Genomic DNA, 18756 nt, shown 5'->3' with positions numbered 1-18756 from the left:
TTTATGCAAAGCATTTCGCAGACAGAGAGCAACAGCCAGAAACGGAATTAGGCAATAAATTTGTGTTTTGGCCCAGCTGAAAGCTGTAAACAGTCGCCTGCTGGCCAGAAAAACAGCTTTTTCCCATCATCTTCCTTTTTCCGTTTCTTCCCCTTGGTTAATTTTTTTATTTTTTGCTATTTCAGCACTTACACGAATAACGCGACCTGAGAAAATTGTAATTCATAATATTCCATTCCGGGGAGCGGACTAACAAATCCTTGGGGACCGGCATCCTTGCTCTTGCTCTGGGATCTGCTTGGTTGCTGCTAAAAATAATGCTAAAAATAGCACATGCTTCAAGGTTGTCCTGTCGCGTGGAAGGAGGTGGTGCTGGCGTGGGGGGTGGTGGTGGATCAGGGGGCTTCCTTCTGCCACCGATGTGGCTCCTTTAACGCGTCAAACTTTTGGCCAACGCAATTCCCCCAAGACGGCCCAGAGATGGAATCTGGCTTAAGGAGTAGGGCTGGCGACAGGTGAGCAAAGAGGCGAAAAAATGGCATAATGCAAAGTCAGTTTCCTGGTGTTTCACGGAACTTTGCAAACTTTTAGTAAGTGGTTTTAACTGGGCAATGTTAGCAAAATGTACTTTTATTTACAAACAAAGGAAACTAAAAATAAACTATAATATAGACCGCAAGAACAAGAAATATGCAATAAAAAATAGTGTAGATGTACACTCTTTTCATAAAATTTGTTAAGCACTATACAAATAAACTGGTTTCTATGTTTCTGTTTGGTTTTTGAGGACAGCAAGTATGAAAGCTGTAACTAATCCATAATATTAAGCACCTTTAATGACTTTAATTAACATAACTAACTTAAATAGTCGCCTTACTCCATGTTGCTTGCAACACCAGGTATGTTCCACTACGTCACATCACATGAACTATTCGAATTCAAAAGACGCAAAATGAAACTAATCTCGGAATGGAGGATGGGTCCACCACCAAATCCGGATCAGTGTCACCTGTGTCTTTTCATCACGTGACTGCAAGGTAGTGGCCGATTCCCGGCATCTTTGTAATTAAATAAAAAACCTGGAAAATTCAAATGAGAATATATACAAGGTAGCACAGTCCAGTCCCAAGAAATCGTAACTCAATAAGATCTACAAAAATAAATAAATTATTTAAATAGCAAGAGCATGATTAAAAGGCAACAAGAAATTCAAGCCACACCAAAATGACTTCTTTCTGCACCTGAAGTCTTTTATAAAAATGGCAGACAGATAACAATTTGGGAATAAAGAGCAGAATTTCAGTGCTTCGCCTCCATGGCCACTTTTTCTGAATTCCTGAAGCAATCAATTTTTGGCGTAATCAAGCTGCTCCTGCTTTTTCTCCTGCTGGTTTTCCTTCTGCCGGCGAATGCTTGCCCTGGAAAATATTGAAAGTGCCAGGACACACGTTGAATAAATGGAGGAGCAGAGATGCAGTGGGCGGAAAATGGGTGGAAATGGGTGGAAAATGGGGAGCTGGGTGGAAGGAGTCCGCCAGATTGCAATGGAAGTGGCATTCGCCATTTCCCCCCCACTTTCCACCGCGCACTTTCACATCATTTGCATGTTATTAAGCGTTATTTAATGGGTAACTTTGGCGGGAGGAGCAGGGGAGCATTTCTAAGGGCAACTATCAGTGGTCCATCCCACTCTCGGTTTCCCACTGCCGGGCGTTTGCGAAATCAAAAGTGCAGCTTTTCCACCCACTTTTCGGACAGCTTTTCGCTTGAATAACCGCGCTTATTAGTATTTGTGCAGGGGATTTGTGCGCAGGATTTGCGGTGTCCTTTACTAGGATGTTGAATTTTCCCCGAAAGGGAATGGAATAAGTTGAGTCAAGCGCGACGAGTTTCATAAAAGGATTCGGAAGCCGAGTTTTATTACCAATGGATAACAGTTTCAGCAGCACAGTGAACGCGTTTTTGATTTGCATTTCGTATTTTGTATTTTTGACAATGCGTAATTCTATAATTTAATTTTGAAATATATACCAATTTGATACTAAGAATATTTATATTTTTTCTTTAATTTTTTGTGGTATTCTAATGTAAGAATATTCATTTTTAAATGTAAAGCAATAAATTCCAGGTGAGCAAGCTTTTTAGCAAAGGCCACCAAATAGGCAACAATCTTGCCACAGAAATTAGGCTAAACACAAAATAATAATAATAAGCCATAAACAAACGCACATGCTGGCTGCTGGCTGTTGGCTGGCCCAGTGGGTTTCTGGTCCGACAAATTGCCACAAATTAAGAGCAGATTGAAAAAAAAAATATAAGGTATGGACCAAATGCACCCGGCAGGTGGTAAGCGAAGCGAGACTGCAACCGAAATTGCATTGCGAATGCAACCAGCAGCCGGGTAAAGACATTTTTAAATCAAATTCGATTTGGGTCTTGGCATTTGGCGATTTACTGTGTCTGGGAATCGCGCGGCTGACTCTCCACATAATTTTCCAATTGCGTAAGGCGCTGGGAAATGACCAGGGAAATATTCAAGATTTTTTGGCACGTGAAAAATGTATTCAAAAGTTGGACAAGATTTCTCAGCTTGGTTACAGCTTTCATTTGTAACTGGTAAAATAACCTATGAACTTGTTTAAATTAAGCTTGGATTTAGTTGTTTTCGAGAATATTTCGAGATGGGTTTCAATGCGCTCAAAAAGTTCTAAGTTTTTTAAATTACTTTTCTTTTGTGTTAAACTACCTAAGAATGCACTTTGATTAAGTACCCTTTTGGATCCTTTCACATACACTGTATTATCCTTGAACACTCTCGCTGAACCGCCCAATTGAATCCTTTCAGCTGACACTTTGTAATCCTTGGCGAACTGCTCGTGATCGCGTTTGTCGCGCTACTGAAGTTCCAAGAAGTTCCAAATGTCCGTATTACCCTCGACGCCTCAAAAATACAGAGCTATACATAATAGTGCTTATATATGAATATGCACGATTTCGGACTGTACATACAATGAAATAAAATATATGACTGATACTTAAGCAAATAAGAAATCATAAGTATAACAGAAAATCTGCGCAAGCGGCAGTCGGGATCCGCGAAAATGTTCTTTAGCTTTTGAGAGAGCTTCGCTTCACAATTTGCTGACTAGTCAAAAATTGGAAACTTTAACCCATTAAGGCCGATAAAACGGTTGAATTTATGCAAATATTATTTTATTATTATTTATGACAAATTTATAGTCTTTTTTGAATAATATCATACTAAAATATTATACATATATTATTATAATAACGAAAAATACCATTTTTAAAAGTCTAATTTTGTATTGATTCCTAAAGAGATATACATAAATAAGATTTTACTCAAAAAATTTCGTACTTTAAAGCTTAACTTTAAATGGGTTAACGTGCACTACATAAACTGAAGAGGCATTTAACAAGAAACCCAGATATATATATATATATAGATAGACACAAGTATGTGTAGGATTATCCATCCACTTGCCCATGAAAATACAATGAAACCGTAGCCTTTTTCCAAGCTGCAAAGTGCAATTCTAAGCAAAATATCGGTCATCAGAATACAGTTTTGCGAGCACTGGTCGCAGAGCAGTCGTGTGAACACTTGTGCTTGCTTGCATAAGGGCAGAGAAATCGTAATCTTGGGCTAACGCACTTCGAGCAGAAGCATTTGAATACTTTTCCCACGCCGCTGCTGCTTCCTGTGCTCCGTCGCTGTGCAGCAATGGCACCTAAGCATAAGGTTTGCACATAGGACCAGCCCATATCAAGTCAGTCCATTGGTATGGTAACTTAAAACCCAGACATGGAATTTGCACAGGTCTGCAAGCGAAGCGTTCTCCGAATTCCCAGAACACTGAATAAACTTTTTGTCGATTTACATTGTTATTTATTTGAACGAAATTATAATCCTTGCAATGAAGGGAAGTGAGTAATTCAAGACGCCTTAATCACTTATTAATTAATGGCTTAACATATTTACAAAAGCTATCATCGAATTACTAAAATGTAACAGGCACAAACTTTAAACATTGTCCCATTCTACATTTTGTTCTGAGTTAAAGTAGCAGTTGTCGAAGACGGTTTTGTCGACGTGGCCGTCACCTTGGAAACGGGCCCAATGTTAACCACTCGTCGCACGCCAGGAGCTCCGGAAGATCCTGTTACGGATGAAGAAACAACGGCGCCACCCGGTATACGATTGCCCAGCATCTGCACTGGCAACTGCTTGAGGCCGGTTGCGGATTTAAAGTAGATATTTCGTACAGAAGGCTTGCCGTCTACAGCAACAGTTTTGGACGATCCCGTATTGATCATCTGAAACTGGGGATAGCTCTTGCTGCCCACGTTGCCCGCTTGACGGATTGTGCCTTGAGACAAAACAGAACCAGTGGGCTTGATTGTCTGCACGTTGACGGTCTTGGTAACCAGAGATCCTGTGGCTGGATCAACCATGATGGGACTACTGGAAGCTGTGGTCGTCACTGCTCCTCCTGTCTTTGGGCTGCTCACAATCCTAATAGGGACACGATGAGCACCAGACACCATATTTCCCATTGGCTTAATTGTACTCCGGTTGAGATACACAACTTTGTTTTGTGTAGCAAGTGTTCCGCCGGTTGAAGGGGTAAGCAATTGCTGAAGGCCTTTGTTAAGCACAATATTTCCCGGCTTGCTGACTCCACCAATGCTTCCACTGCTAACCATGCCTGGCGGTTTATTAGCCTCCTTTATGATTTTCTGACTGATGATTAGCGGGCTCTTACTGGCACTTCGAATGGGCGCTGCAAAAATATTTAATTAAAATTGAGAACAAAAAGTAGAGCACTTGACGTACCTGATTTGATATCCTTATCCGCCTGTTGATGCTCGGGGATGTTGCCTTCGTTGTCAGCAAAAACAATGGGCATATCGATAATGTTGGACAAATCCATATTCCCAGAGCCACTGCCAGAAGCTGTAGTGGGTACGCTCTTGGTAAGATGCAGCATGGTCATGCCGTTGGCGTTCTTAAACACTGTGTACTTTTGCTGTCCAGTTCCTGTTGATGTCGATGAGCCAGATGCACCAGATGATGTGGCTGCTGTTGCAAATTGCTGCGTTTGTCCCGACGGCGTTTTTAAGGTAAAGATCTGCTGGCCACCAACGGATGAGCCAGGTAGGGTCTTTACAATGCTGCCAATGGTGGCGGTGCTGGCTGCACCGACACTCGGCTTGTTCAGCGTGTAGTTGATGAGTTTGCCCTGTGTGGGTAGCGATTTGATTTGCACAAACTGGCTAGATGGGATCATCTTAATCTTGGTTCCAGCTGCGAGATTGACGGGCGGCAGTTGTTTTCCCAAAACACCGGGAGTTATCACCTTTGGCACGCCTGCCGACCCACCTGCAGTGGTTTGGCCATCTTCATAGTCGAGGGCATCATCTAGTATGAATTCAATGGATTGGTTTAGTTCTTCGCTGCTCAGTTTCGGTTTGTCTGGATGAGGTGCACCTTTTTGTCTTACAGAGCGTGCCGAGCCACCGACATTGGGGAGGGGGCGTGTTCGGGGTCTTCCAACTGAAGGGGGTAAAAATGTTAGTTGATGAATCGGGGGAGACAGCCACAAGTGGCACTAGAGGAAGACCCGAAATGAATTTACCCTTTCGCTTCACAGCAAACGGATCAATGAGGCGCGGTGGCTTCGGCTTGTGGACGCGATCTTGGTCAATGGATCAATATTGATTGGGATCATTTTGGTTAAGTGGTTAGTGAGTTAACATGCGGGATGGATGGATATTAGGATGATCAGGTTGGAATGATTTAATGGTCTACATTTGGAATACTGGTACTTACTGTGTGGGACAAACTTTGATTTGGACGGATGACCCATTGGGTCGTCTAAAGTACCGTCCATCTTTCGCTTACGCATCTGCTGAACAGCTTTGTTTGCGTTTCCATCGGCCAGGATGTGACCTGATTGCTTTTGCTGTCGCTGGTAGCCCTGTTGGTGCATTAAAGATGTAGGCATGCGCGGTCCAGGTGGATTGCTTAGCGTTCTGTTCACAAACTCAAAGACTTCCTCCTGCAAATCATAGTATGTATTAATACAGAGCTCTTGTTGTATTACAAAATTCCCATTTTGAACTTACTACAACCATATAATCAACCATGGACTGTGTAACGCCTTCTATACGGCGCTTGCTCTTGGGAACACGCAGGGCATCATCTGCACTGCCCACCACCACAAGCGAAGATTCAGACTGCATTCGTTCGCGCAACCCTTCCATTTCTTCCTGACTTGTGCGTGCCGAATTTTGACCAATGACAAAGAGTATCGGCGCTTTTATGTCCAGCATGCGATCATCGGGTGTACCGCGTGGCCCACGCACTGTGTTGTAAGCAAAACCCATGCACACCACACAGGCAACGCTCTCCGAAAGAGCAACCTGTAGAGCCAAGGCAGATCCAGCATTAAATCCAACGAGTATGATGCCACGGCTGGGGTTGTCTGTGCGCAATTCGTTGATTTTGACGCGTGTGAGAGACACAATGGTCTCGGACACCTGGTCTAGATTCTGATTGCCAATTCGGTTGTCTATAAAAGTAAAAGAGTTAATTAAGCAAATCTAGGTAGATCCAGTTGTAAACATACTTGTATTCGGCAGCGAAATCTGAACCACCTGAGTGATAGTAGCCAATGACTGGTACCACTTCTGCATGCGATCCGAAACTGTTCCACTGGTCGGCATTGTGGGCAGCACCACCATGATGGCGTTATGCGTAAGCTGACGGCCCTTGGGCAGGATATTTGGTTCCCAGCGTTTTTTCATCACCGGTGCCAGAAGCTCTTGACTATTGTTTAATGGTCTACCGAACAGCATCTTGTCCACTAAAGTGGGCAACTTGGTCTTTAGTGTCTGCAGAATTTCGAGGTAGGAGGCCATATACGAAGGCGACAAGTGCTCCATGAGCAGAGCATGAATCCACTGCGTAATGCGTGACTCCCAAGCCACGCTAGCCAGAAGTTTGCGAAACCTGGACGCGGATTTGTCCGAGCTTATGCGACGATGGATAGGCTCGTGCTGGCGTTTGTCATTGGCCAAGCGAGCCAACTGATCCTGGTCCAGAATTGTGCACACCCTTTCGAAAACCATCTCCTGCGTGGGCGTCCAATTAAATCTGTGTGGTCGGAGATATTAAATGGTACAGTTTTTCTAGTGCCTTAGGTAGAAAACTCACTTATTAACGCGCGTCACCCAATCTTGTTCGTCGGAATTGTTGTTCTTCACATATTTAGCAATGCGAGCGCATTCATTCATTGCCTCCTTCGCGGCTATCTCATCGTAGGGCGGCACATGTGCCTGCTGCATCTCAGACAGTTCCTCCTGCTGCCGCGGATATGTATGGCAACTGGGACACTGTGGCGGATGGTGGACCAGAATGTTCCTTGCGGGCATGAGGCCGTTGCTAACATCGCTGCGCACTGGCGTATCTCGCATATAGCTGTGCTCCATTTTCTCGCTAAATGAGGATTCGCTGGGCGCCGAAATGGTACTGGACTGAAGGATAAAAGCAAAAAATTAGTGTTTTATACCGGCAAGGAGGTACATTAGTGAGGTGAGTGATCTGGCTGGGGATGTTAGGGCGCATGCAGTGCTGGTTAGTAGGTGATGATTAGGGTGCCTCTAGTTTAAACATTACACTCTCTGTTGGCGTGCAGGGCGATGTAACGACCAGGGCGGGTGACTTAATCATCGGCGGCGCCTTTGGCGGAGAACTGACTTTGATGGAGCCCGACATGGAGGCAGCGCTGCCAAGGGAGCCGGCCTTTACCACATAATAAGCGGCACTGGATCCGCCCATTGGCGAATTGTTTGTTTTTGTTGCGGTCGTCGCCGCCGCCGACGTTGCTGTTGATGTGTGTGTATGTGTGCTGTATGTCGTTCTGCCTGCTCCGACGCGAGTCAGAAATTTGCTGGGACTGTAGGTTATAATCGAGCCTCTGGCCTCTGAGGTTTGCGGCTGACTTTTGCTGGCACTTGTCAATTCCTTCATTGTTAATTATTAATAATGCGTTAAACTAGCTAACCAAAGTTGATATTCTTCTTCTTTTCTACGTCGTTGTCGCACTTGTGACGTTCGGAAACAGCTGCGAATGCCGCAACCCCCTAGCCTACCGCCCAATCAAAGGTCACTCGCGAATCGCACTGATTTTAAACAATTTTACCAGCAATTCTTATTGATTTTCTGGTATTTGCTAGTACACAACGCGAATTTTCGTCGCTGCAAAATATGGCGTGCCTAAAGTGGCCTTGCCACATCTGAAAATAAAATCTCAATCTGGCAACTCCACGACTACCCCGAACCTCAGGCCCCGCGCTGCTATTAATTCTATTTCACAACAAAACGCCAAGGAAACGAATATTGCTGATGAGGGACACATCGAGCAATTACTCTTCTATGCAGGATGTTACTTACACTCTCGCTGGGCGTGGGGGTGGTGGGCGGCACTAGCTCTATGACGCCGTCCAGTGCCTGGGCCGCGATTTTCTGTCCCTGCTCCTGGGACACATTCTGGACTAAATTGCCACCGCTCTGCAGAAAATCGTTGAAGCAGTCAAAGAACGAAGACATATTCCGATGTATCTTTGATTGAAATATAGATTATTTATACTTTTGACAACAAAAACGCGACAAAAATAAGCGGAGCGTCAGAGACCGAGTGATAGGGGCTAGAGCTGCCACCTCGTTCAGTTGTTTTCACGCACTTGGCAACACCGCGGCGTGCTGAAACAGCTGATCGCGCTTTGTTGCAGCGGGAAATTTTTCTGAAATTTCCACAATTTTGGAAAATTTTGCTGTATTAGTACTTTCTGACGGCATGGACGAGCTGCAGAAGTTAGAGTACCTTTCGCTGGTCTCGAAGATCTGCACGGAACTGGACAATCACTTGGGCATCAACGACAAGGACCTGGCTGAGTTTATCATCGATTTGGAAAACAAAAATCGCACATACGATGCATTTCGCAAGGCTCTGCTGGAGAATGGCGCCGAATTCCCGGACTCCCTGGTCCAGAATCTGCAGCGCATCATTAATCTTATGCGCCCTAGTAGACCCGGCGGCGCTAGCCAGGATAAAATTGCCGGCGACAAGAAGGAAGACAAGAAATCGCAACTGTTGAAAATGTTCCCCGGCTTGGCTTTGCCCAATGACAAATTCAGCAAAAAGGAGGAAAGCGATGGCGAAGAGAAGTTGAAACCGGAGAAGCATTCCGAAACGCACAAAAAACCGGATATGAGCGATGTGGATGCAGCTATGATGGAGCTGGAAGCGCTGGCCCCGGGCGAGGGTAACACAGTGGTAAGACCTCCCAAGGAAGTCAGTTCCAAGGACCGTCACAAGCGCAGAAGTAGGGATCGAGACACAAAGAGACGCAGTAGATCGCGGGAGGATAGACACTCTGATCGCCGCAGAAGCAGATCGCGTGACAAGGAGCGCCGTCGACGAAGCAGATCCCGAGACAATCGCCGCAGAAGCAGATCCCGAGAGGATCGTGATCGAGACAGAGAGCGACGGCACAGGAGATCCAGCTCAAGAGATCGCCACGAACGTCGCAGACGAAGCCGATCTCGTTCCACAGAACGTAAAGATAGGAGAGCTCGCTCGAAGGATCGCAGTGAAAAAATGCCGCCACCCTCTGCCGCCATGACCGATGATCCGGAGGCGGGCAAGATCTACTCCGGAAAGGTTGCTAATATCGTACCCTTTGGCTGTTTCGTACAGCTGTTTGGACTGCGGAAACGCTGGGAAGGCTTAGTACACATCTCACAACTGAGAGCAGAAGGTCGCGTGACAGATGTAACGGAGGTAGTCACTCGGAATCAGACTGTTAGAGTGAAAGTGATGTCAATAACTGGCCAAAAAGTTTCGTTGTCAATGAAAGAGGTGGACCAGGACTCTGGAAGGGATCTTAATCCACTGTCACATGCGCCAGAAGACGACGAGTCTCTAAGGGATCGAAATCCAGATGGACCCTTTAGCAGCAGCACATCGATGTTGAATCTGCAAGGCAATGGGTTGGATGGTGACGAGCACGAGTCCAGGAAACGTGTGACTAGGATCTCCAGTCCCGAGCGCTGGGAAATCAAGCAGATGATTAGTTCCGGTGTGTTGGACAGAAGTGAGATGCCCGATTTCGACGAGGAAACTGGCCTATTGCCTAAAGATGAAGACGACGAAGCCGATATCGAAATTGAGATTGTGGAAGAGGAGCCACCCTTCCTCTCCGGTCACGGAAGAGCCCTGCATGATCTGTCTCCAGTGCGAATTGTAAAAAATCCCGATGGCTCCCTAGCTCAAGCTGCCATGATGCAATCGGCTTTGTCTAAGGAGCGTCGTGAGCAAAAGATGCTGCAGCGCGAACAAGAGATGGAAGCTCTGCCAACAAGCCTCAATAAGAATTGGATAGACCCACTGCCGGAGGAAGAGAGCCGCAACCTAGCGGCTAACATGCGAGGAATGGGTGCTGCTCCCGCTGAAGTTCCAGAATGGAAGAAGCATGTTATTGGCGGCAAAAAGTCCTCATTCGGTAAGAAGACTGATCTGACGCTGGTGGAGCAGCGCCAGTCGTTGCCCATATACAAATTGCGAGATGATCTGATCAAGGCGGTCACGGACAACCAGATCCTTATTGTGATTGGAGAAACTGGTTCAGGAAAAACCACACAGATCACCCAGTATTTGGGCGAATGTGGATTCACTGCTAGAGGAAAAATTGGCTGCACCCAACCCAGAAGAGTGGCTGCCATGTCGGTGGCCAAGCGTGTGGCGGAGGAGTACGGTTGCAGGTTAGGCCAGGAAGTAGGCTACACCATTCGTTTCGAGGATTGCACCAGTCCAGAAACCATAATTAAGTACATGACGGATGGTATGTTGCTCCGTGAGTGCCTCATGGAGGCGGAGTTGAAAAGCTATTCGGTCATTATGTTGGATGAAGCTCACGAACGTACGATTCATACGGATGTGCTATTCGGCCTGCTCAAGACAGCCGTGCAAAAGCGACCAGAACTGAAGCTAATTGTCACATCAGCCACCTTGGACGCGGTGAAGTTCTCGCAGTATTTCTTCAAGGCGCCAATCTTCACAATTCCCGGAAGAACCTTTCCCGTGGAGGTTTTATATACTAAGGAACCAGAGACGGATTATTTGGATGCCTCTCTGATTACAGTGATGCAAATCCATTTGCGAGAACCTCCTGGTGACATTCTGCTCTTCCTTACGGGTCAGGAAGAAATCGACACGGCTTGCGAAATTCTGTATGAGCGTATGAAGAGTTTGGGACCGGATGTCCCCGAGCTGATTATTCTGCCGGTGTATTCAGCATTGCCATCCGAAATGCAGACGCGAATATTCGATCCTGCGCCCGCTGGAAGCCGAAAGGTTGTTATAGCCACCAATATTGCTGAAACTTCCCTGACAATCGACGGCATTTTCTATGTGGTAGATCCTGGTTTCGTGAAACAGAAGGTGTACAACTCAAAAACGGGCATGGACTCGCTGGTGGTCACTCCCATTTCACAAGCAGCTGCAAAGCAAAGAGCAGGAAGAGCCGGGCGTACAGGTCCAGGCAAAACCTACCGTCTTTATACGGAACGTGCGTATCGAGATGAAATGCTGCCCACACCGGTGCCGGAAATCCAGCGCACCAATCTGGCCACAACAGTGCTGCAGCTGAAGACAATGGGGATAAACGATCTGTTGCACTTTGATTTCATGGACGCCCCGCCTGTGGAATCGCTGGTAATGGCGCTCGAGCAACTACATTCCCTCTCAGCATTGGATGACGAAGGCCTGCTTACTCGACTGGGCAGACGGATGGCCGAGTTCCCCCTCGAGCCGAATCTCTCCAAGATGCTTATCATGTCCGTCGCTCTGCAGTGCTCCGATGAGATTTTGACCATTGTATCGATGCTCAGTGTGCAGAACGTTTTCTACAGGCCAAAGGACAAGCAGGCACTGGCGGATCAGAAAAAGGCCAAATTCAATCAGGCGGAAGGTAAGTCAATCCTTATTTCAATCAGCCGTAAGGTGGAATTTCGAGTGGTATTTATGAAACAATTACTAACGATCCCTTTTCCACAGGTGACCATCTGACGCTGCTGGCGGTTTACAACAGTTGGAAGAACAACAAATTCTCAAATGCCTGGTGCTACGAAAATTTCGTACAGATCCGAACTCTGAAACGCAGCCAGGATGTGAGGAAGCAGCTGCTGGGAATCATGGACAGGCATAAATTGGATGTGGTATCCGCTGGGAAAAACTCTGTGCGAATTCAGAAGGCAATCTGCTCCGGATTTTTCCGCAATGCAGCGAAAAAGGATCCGCAGGAGGGATATCGTACCCTCGTCGATTCACAGGTGGTTTATATCCATCCGTCGAGTGCTCTCTTTAATCGCCAGCCGGAGTGGGTCATCTATCACGAGCTGGTGCAGACCACCAAGGAGTATATGCGTGAGGTTACCACGATTGATCCCAAATGGCTGGTAGAGTTTGCTCCGTCCTTCTTCCGCTTCTCGGACCCCACCAAGCTGAGCAAATTCAAGAAGAATCAGCGCCTGGAGCCGCTGTACAACAAGTACGAGGAGCCCAATGCCTGGCGTATCTCTCGCGTCCGTCGGCGACGCAATTAATGGACTAAGCCCGATCATGTGTGTAATTTTTTGTATTTTAAGCGCTTAATAATATAATTTAAGTTTAAACCTCAGTAGCCTTTGCGACCTCGAAAGCGCTGTCGGTTGTCCAACTAAAAAAGTGGTGATAGAGTAATATGTGATAGCTGGGGGAACAATGGATATTTTATAGAGACCCACCAGGGAGCGCTTGCACTCATAGAAGGTATTGCGGAGCACCTGGCACTCGGATGGAACGTTGTTGTCCTGGAGGCACTGGCGCGGCGTCTTGCCCATTTTGCAGCAGTCGCTCTCTAGGAGGCACATCTTCAAATCCGCACGCACGCCCGCACATGCTGTCTCATCGGCCAGCCGCTCGTTGCCCTCGTAGCGCATCATTTTCGGATGTATTCGAGTACTTTAATGTATACTTTTGATTATTCTGTGGAGCAGTTACAAAACCAATGGACAGCTGATAAACAAGCAGCCGGCTTAATGTTGGTTAACGTTCAAAGTGTAAACAGCTGCTGTCATGGGCGTATTGCTAAATCAGAAGGGGTTTATAGCACTTTTGTTTTCTATACAAGAATTAAAGTTAGGAAAAAGTTTTATATAAATCCCTTACATAAAAAGCTTGAACTAAATGGTTTTACACCAACTTATCTGAAAATTAATAAAACATAATGAATTATGCCACATGATTTCTAAATATTCTACGGTGCTCAACACTGCCATTGAACCAGAAAAAGTGCTGTAAATGGTGCAAAGTTAGGTCCTCCACCCGCACAAAAACATTCTTGCTTGAATTTATTTAAATGTAGCTCCCGGTACCAGCGATTAAAGCAATCGATATGACCTACGACGAGCGCAGTAGCGATGGTAGCAGCTCCAGCGAAACACACGATTCCTTCGCCCACCTGCTGGCTCCTAAACAGGGTCAATCCCAGACGCCGGCCTCAGCGATGCCCAAGCACATTCCCTTCCCGGAGCACGCCACCACATCCGAGTGGCTCAGCGAACTTATCATGTGCGCCTTTACTATGGGCTCGGCCATCGTTCAGTTCATCAACATCTACAGAACCAACTGGTGGCTGCCACAGGCGCACACCAGGCACATGGTGGTGGGTTTGGCGAGGTTCCCCAACTTCTTTATTATGGACCCTAATCTATCAACTATCTTTGCACCCAGAACATCGAGCTGATCAATCCGTATCTTCGCTATCTCCTGCTCATACTCAATACGCGAAGACTGATTTACTGCTTGCTGCTGGTGAAGATCAGGAAGGGAAATGAGAAGAGCCGGCATCTTATCCGTCTGGGAATCAAGTACGGATTTGGAGGCCTTGTGCAACTTTCCTTGGGTTTCTGCGCCATGAAGCTATATCAGCAGCACACATATATACTCCTTCTCTTTCTGTCGTATCCGTAAGAATGAAAATTATATTATGCCAAAAGATATTCTTACATTCGCTTTTATAGAGTGGTCATCTACCTGCTGATCTTCGGCTTCCAGCTGGAGCCTTTCCTGCGCACCAGATTTGAGCTGCCGGGCGTGTATATCAACGACCTACCGGTCCACAGCTGCACCACCAATCCGGTCAACATAAGGGACGAGGTAGAGACACTCCGACATGACTTCAACAAACGTTTCAAGCAGCTTATCTTCACCTCCATGGTGAATGCATACTACTCTGGGCTAGTGCCCTGTTGTCTGGCCGTCAGTGTCCAATACAATGTGCTTCGAGCTGCCCAGCACTGCATCATCGTTTGCCTGGGCGCTTTCAGTCTATGCGCCGTTTTCCTGTATCCTGCCAAGTATAGTGATACATTACATCGGGCTACTTTACATTTGGGCTGCTGGCAGCGCATTGACCGGGAGCCAGCGCCTTCGCAGTTAATAGTAGCCGCCAGTGCCCTCACCTGGTCGAAATACTCCTCCTATAACCACGGCACCGTGGTAAAGCACAACGGGGGTCTCTACAGAAGTCAGGGTATGGTTACTGTTGCCACTCCAGGAAACGTCAGTCACGCTCGTTTTTACGTGAGTATTTTAGAACTAGGATTTTTTGCAATATATTCAACCCACGTTTTTTAATCGTTTTTTCAGAAACTCTTTCACAACCCCACCATAATTTATTCCACATTGGCCGTTCTTCAGGCTGCCGTGCTGCTAGTAGAGATAGGTTCACTAAGTGCAGAAAGTGTCGAGTGGCACTTTGTCCTCTCCATCAGCTTCGTCGCCTTCACCAGCATGGGCGCCTTCTTTAAGCTGGTGCGGGACTACCTCATCACTAAAGACCTATACAAGACGGAGCACGCCGTGGCGCCCGACCAACCCTTCCGACAACGCATGAGAGATGCATTTATGTAGTAACGATCCAAAGAATAATATATTACATTTTATTCGGCAGAGCTTTTGCTCTTGTTATCTGGCTTTTCACAGGACACGGCAAACACCCAAGAGCTGCCCTGCTTGTGGTCGCGGACCTGTATACCGTGCTGTTGTAGCAGGCTCCTCAGCTCATCACAGGCGGCTAAAAGCTGTTGATTCTTTACATCTCCGGAGATGGCCCTTTCCCGCATTCTCCCTCGTACGTTTATCACATCATTCACAAGCAATGAAGGATCAATTCCATGATCCGAAAGGGAAACTTTTTCTTGCAACGGTTCTCTATCTTGCAACTCCGTTAGTCCAAACGTGACTATGACACTGTTTATGAAGTTCCCAGCTGCCAGCAGCAGATCAATGCAGTAGGCGGGCTCCTCTTGCGCGTCCACTTGCTGCTCATTTATGCAGCGACTTATGCTGCTCATCTGATCCATTAGAACGCTGATAGCTCTGGCGGTATCAAAGTCATCTCGAAGGCAATTATCGAATTCGGTTACTGTGTGAGTCAGTTGGGCCTTTAGCGCTCCTTCATCCAATAAGTGGACGGGCTTTAGGAATTGTGTATAGGCACTCAGATCTGCCTGGAAGTTTTTGAACCGCTGCAGGGTCTGGCGAGCCGTAACCATCAACTGATCGCTATACGGCATGGCATTGCGGTAATTGGACAGCAGGCACGCCATACGAAACTCATCGGCGGTGTACTTCTTAAGCAACTCCGACACTGAGATCGTGTTGCCCAGCGACTTTGACATCTTCTGAGCATCTCCAACCATATGCAGTTGTCCGGTGTGCAACCAGTAGTTTACCCACTGGTCTGTTTTATACCGTGCACAGCACTGCGCCTCCTCGTTTTCGTGGTGCGGAAAACGCAAGTCCAAGCCGCCGGCATGGAAATCCAGCTGGCGACCAAAGAAAAGACCAGCAATGGCGCTGCATTCAATGTGCCAACCGGGACGTCCCTCGCCACCCCAAGGTGCCTCCCAGGTGGGCTCACTGCCACTTTTACGCGCCTTCCACAGGGCAAAGTCGGCACTGTTCCGTTTAATGGATCCTTGCTCCAATTTCTCCTCGCTTAGGCCTAAGTTTTCAAGCTTTCCATAGTTCTGGCTTTTGGAGACATCAAAGTAAACAGAGTTATCCGAGGTAACGTAAGCCTGCTTCTCGTCTATCAGCTGCTGGATGAACTGAATAATAACAGGCATGGTGGTGGTCACATGACTGCGCACATCAGCCGGCTGAACATTGAGACGCGACATGTCCTGACGGAATTCCGCTTCATATGCTCGCGCCATCTTCTGCCAGTCAAGTCCAGCGAGCTGAGCCCGCTTAATGATCTTGTCGTCCACATCCGTGATGTTCATGGCTGTCACCAGATTAATTTTAAAGTAATCGCGGAGAATGCGCTGCAGGATGTCTACCTTGACGTAGGTGCTGGCATGGCCAAGGTGCGCAGAGTCATAAACTGTGGGTCCGCAAGTGTACCAGGTGACCATTTGGGGATTGCGTAGAATTAAGGGCACCTTCTGGCGCAGTCCGTGATTGTATATATTGATTCCTGTGTGCTGGCCAACTGGTTTTCGCCATTTAAATATACTTTCCGGCTTTTGAGTCTCCTCCGTAAAGTTACGCCGGCAAATGAGAGCTGGTTTCGTTCGACTGTGAAGAGCCCGGAGCACCTCTTTGCTGTGGATAGAATTTAGAATTATGAATACAACAAATGTTACCAAATATATACTTACAGGCTATACATTATTATTTTTGTTCAATTTGGCTTAAATTCTAAAGTATATCTCTTAGGTTTCATGTAAACAATAACATCTGATTGGAAAAAAGTGGGTTGCCAGACCTAAGTGTTTTTCCCATAGTAGAAAAGTTCAAATAAAATTAAGAAATTAAATTCACAAGCATTTCACAAATTTGTAAAAATATATTTAAAGTACGCAATTTATATTTACTACATTAAAAGCATTTTTAACTTTTTATAATGTTGCAAATAGAACCACCCTAATTTACAGAGCTGCCACCTGGTCAGAGAAAATCGAAGCCGGCAGAATGCAGTGGCTTAAAATGAAGCTTCGCTTTGTAAACTTAATTTTACTATTAATTAGCTCAGTATGCGCCCAATTAGGGGGCGATCCCAACGGCTACCTCACCTACTGCCCCTGTATGGGTAAGTTTCACCTGGAGATTATCAAACAACACCAAATAAACCGCGCTTTTCAAAGGACGCTTTGGCAACCAGGCCGACCACTTCCTGGGATCATTGGCCTTCGCCAAGGCTCTAAATCGCACCCTGATCCTGCCGCCTTGGGTAGAGTACCGTAGGGGCGAACTGCGATCCCGCCAAGTACCGTTCAATACATATTTCGAAGTGGAGCCCCTGAAGGAATACCATCGCGTCTTCACCATGGCAGATTTCATGTGGCACCTGGCCGACGACATTTGGCCGGAATCGGAGCGAGTGTCCTTTTGCTACAAGGAGCGATATAGCCTTCAGCAGGAGAAGAACGATCCAGACAAGCCCAATTGCCACGCCAAAGATGGGAATCCCTTCGGTCCCTTTTGGGACACTTTTCACATCGACTTTGTGAGGTCAGAGTTCTATGCCCCCCTCCATTTTGATGTGCACCATAGCAACGAAGCTGCCAAATGGCAGGCCAAGTATCCTGCCGAATCATATCCCGTACTCGCATTTACCGGAGCTCCGGCTAGTTTTCCTGTTCAGTTAGAGAACTGCAAACTGCAGCGCTACTTGCAGTGGAGTCAAAGGTATAGGGACGCATCAAAGGATTTCATCCGCGAGCAGTTGCCGCGGGGTGCCTTTTTGGGCATTCATCTGCGCAACGGCATCGATTGGGTGAGAGCCTGTGAGCACGTCAAGGATAGCCAGCATCTGTTTGCCTCGCCGCAGTGCTTGGGCTATAAAAATGAACGAGGTGCGCTCTACCCGGAGCTCTGCATGCCCTCCAAAGAGGCCATCATTCGCCAGCTGAAAAGAACCATTAAGAACGTGCGCCAGACGCAGCCGGACAATGAAATCAAATCAGTTTTTGTGGCATCAGACTCCAACCACATGATTGGCGAACTAAACACGGCGCTCAGCCGCATGGGCATCAGTGTGCACAAGCTTCCAGAGGATGATCCTTACCTGGACTTGGCCATTCTTGGACAGTCAAACCACTTTATCGGCAACTGTATCTCCTCCTACTCGGCATTCGTTAAGAGAGAACGGGATGTGCATGGCTTTCCATCATACTTCTGGGGATTCCCCAAGGAAAAGGATCGTAAGCATTCAAACGTGCACGAGGAGCTGTAACTGACCAACAGAAAAATCTACTTAAATACTCGATTAGGCTATTTCTCGGTTTTCTCTCCTAATACAAAACAGTTTTATAACATTGATTTAAAAATATGTTGACTCCACTTTTAAATACTTCTCGAATAAGTAAGATGGAAGTTTCAACTTACAGTAAAATGTAGTTATTTTAATTTTTACAAAAAACAAAAAATTCCATGAATTTACTTTAAACATACCAATACATAGTATTTTTAACGAATTTCTTTATCAGTATAACTATCGTTTATTCTTTTACTTTAGTTGGTGAAAAGGATTTTGTGAAAACCGTTGAATGCCTTTAAAAACACTACAACTTAATTGTAAGCTATTAAAGTATTCCTCGCATTTATCAAAACACTT

General features: G+C 46.4%; 6 protein-coding genes across 13 annotated transcripts; 3 read left to right on the top strand and 3 right to left on the bottom strand.

Annotated features, from left to right (window-relative positions):
• Positions 1–3893: 3893 nt before the first annotated feature.
• LOC120445370 (KAT8 regulatory NSL complex subunit 3) lies at positions 3894–8639 on the bottom strand. Of its 8 annotated transcripts, XM_039625746.2 has the most exons (9): positions 7703–8323; positions 7241–7560; positions 6654–7180; positions 6151–6596; positions 5855–6083; positions 5661–5720; positions 5513–5578; positions 4859–5443; positions 3894–4805 (listed from the first exon to the last, which is right to left on the bottom strand). In XM_039625746.2, exons 1-9 carry the CDS (start codon positions 8054–8056, stop codon positions 4063–4065), a joined length of 3330 nt encoding a protein of 1109 aa, XP_039481680.1. In that variant the 5' UTR covers positions 8057–8323; the 3' UTR covers positions 3894–4062. The 8 variants fall into 8 exon arrangements, with proteins under 8 accessions (XP_039481680.1, XP_039481683.1, XP_039481678.1 ...); XM_039625749.2 differs by lacking the exon at positions 7703–8323 and adding an exon at positions 8480–8639 and having other exon boundaries at positions 4859–5578; XM_039625744.2 differs by having other exon boundaries at positions 4859–5578; positions 7703–8324.
• Positions 8640–8799: 160 nt separating this feature from the next.
• Positions 8800–12765, top strand: LOC120445369 (ATP-dependent RNA helicase DHX8). Its single transcript, XM_039625742.1, has 2 exons — positions 8800–12057; positions 12144–12765. Exons 1-2 carry the CDS (start codon positions 8883–8885, stop codon positions 12689–12691), a joined length of 3723 nt encoding a protein of 1240 aa, XP_039481676.1. The 5' UTR covers positions 8800–8882; the 3' UTR covers positions 12692–12765.
• LOC120445377 (cytochrome c oxidase assembly factor 5) lies at positions 12706–13226 on the bottom strand. The gene is made up of 2 exons (XM_039625759.2): positions 12872–13226; positions 12706–12804 (listed from the first exon to the last, which is right to left on the bottom strand). Exons 1-2 carry the CDS (start codon positions 13067–13069, stop codon positions 12763–12765), a joined length of 240 nt encoding a protein of 79 aa, XP_039481693.1. The 5' UTR covers positions 13070–13226; the 3' UTR covers positions 12706–12762.
• Positions 13227–13413: 187 nt separating this feature from the next.
• On the top strand, positions 13414–15080 carry LOC120445372 (transmembrane protein 39A-A). The gene is made up of 4 exons (XM_039625754.2): positions 13414–13791; positions 13860–14095; positions 14150–14711; positions 14778–15080. Exons 1-4 carry the CDS (start codon positions 13522–13524, stop codon positions 15039–15041), a joined length of 1332 nt encoding a protein of 443 aa, XP_039481688.1. The 5' UTR covers positions 13414–13521; the 3' UTR covers positions 15042–15080.
• Positions 15033–16921, bottom strand: LOC120445371 (probable cysteine--tRNA ligase, mitochondrial). The gene is made up of 2 exons (XM_039625752.1): positions 16799–16921; positions 15033–16742 (listed from the first exon to the last, which is right to left on the bottom strand). The coding sequence occupies exons 1-2, from the start codon at positions 16807–16809 to the stop codon at positions 15071–15073; spliced, it is 1683 nt and encodes a 560-aa protein (XP_039481686.1). The 5' UTR covers positions 16810–16921; the 3' UTR covers positions 15033–15070.
• Positions 16922–17073: 152 nt separating this feature from the next.
• LOC120445373 (GDP-fucose protein O-fucosyltransferase 1) lies at positions 17074–18751 on the top strand. Its single transcript, XM_039625755.2, has 2 exons — positions 17074–17229; positions 17285–18751. The coding sequence occupies exons 1-2, from the start codon at positions 17112–17114 to the stop codon at positions 18373–18375; spliced, it is 1209 nt and encodes a 402-aa protein (XP_039481689.1). The 5' UTR covers positions 17074–17111; the 3' UTR covers positions 18376–18751.
• The last annotated feature ends 5 nt before the right edge of the window (positions 18752–18756 follow it).

Source organism: Drosophila santomea, chromosome 2R, assembly GCF_016746245.2.
Source record: "Drosophila santomea strain STO CAGO 1482 chromosome 2R, Prin_Dsan_1.1, whole genome shotgun sequence".
Classification (NCBI taxonomy): domain Eukaryota; kingdom Metazoa; phylum Arthropoda; class Insecta; order Diptera; family Drosophilidae; genus Drosophila; species Drosophila santomea.
Note: the sequence above shows the minus strand (reverse complement) of the source record. Positions and strands in the feature narration are given on the sequence as shown.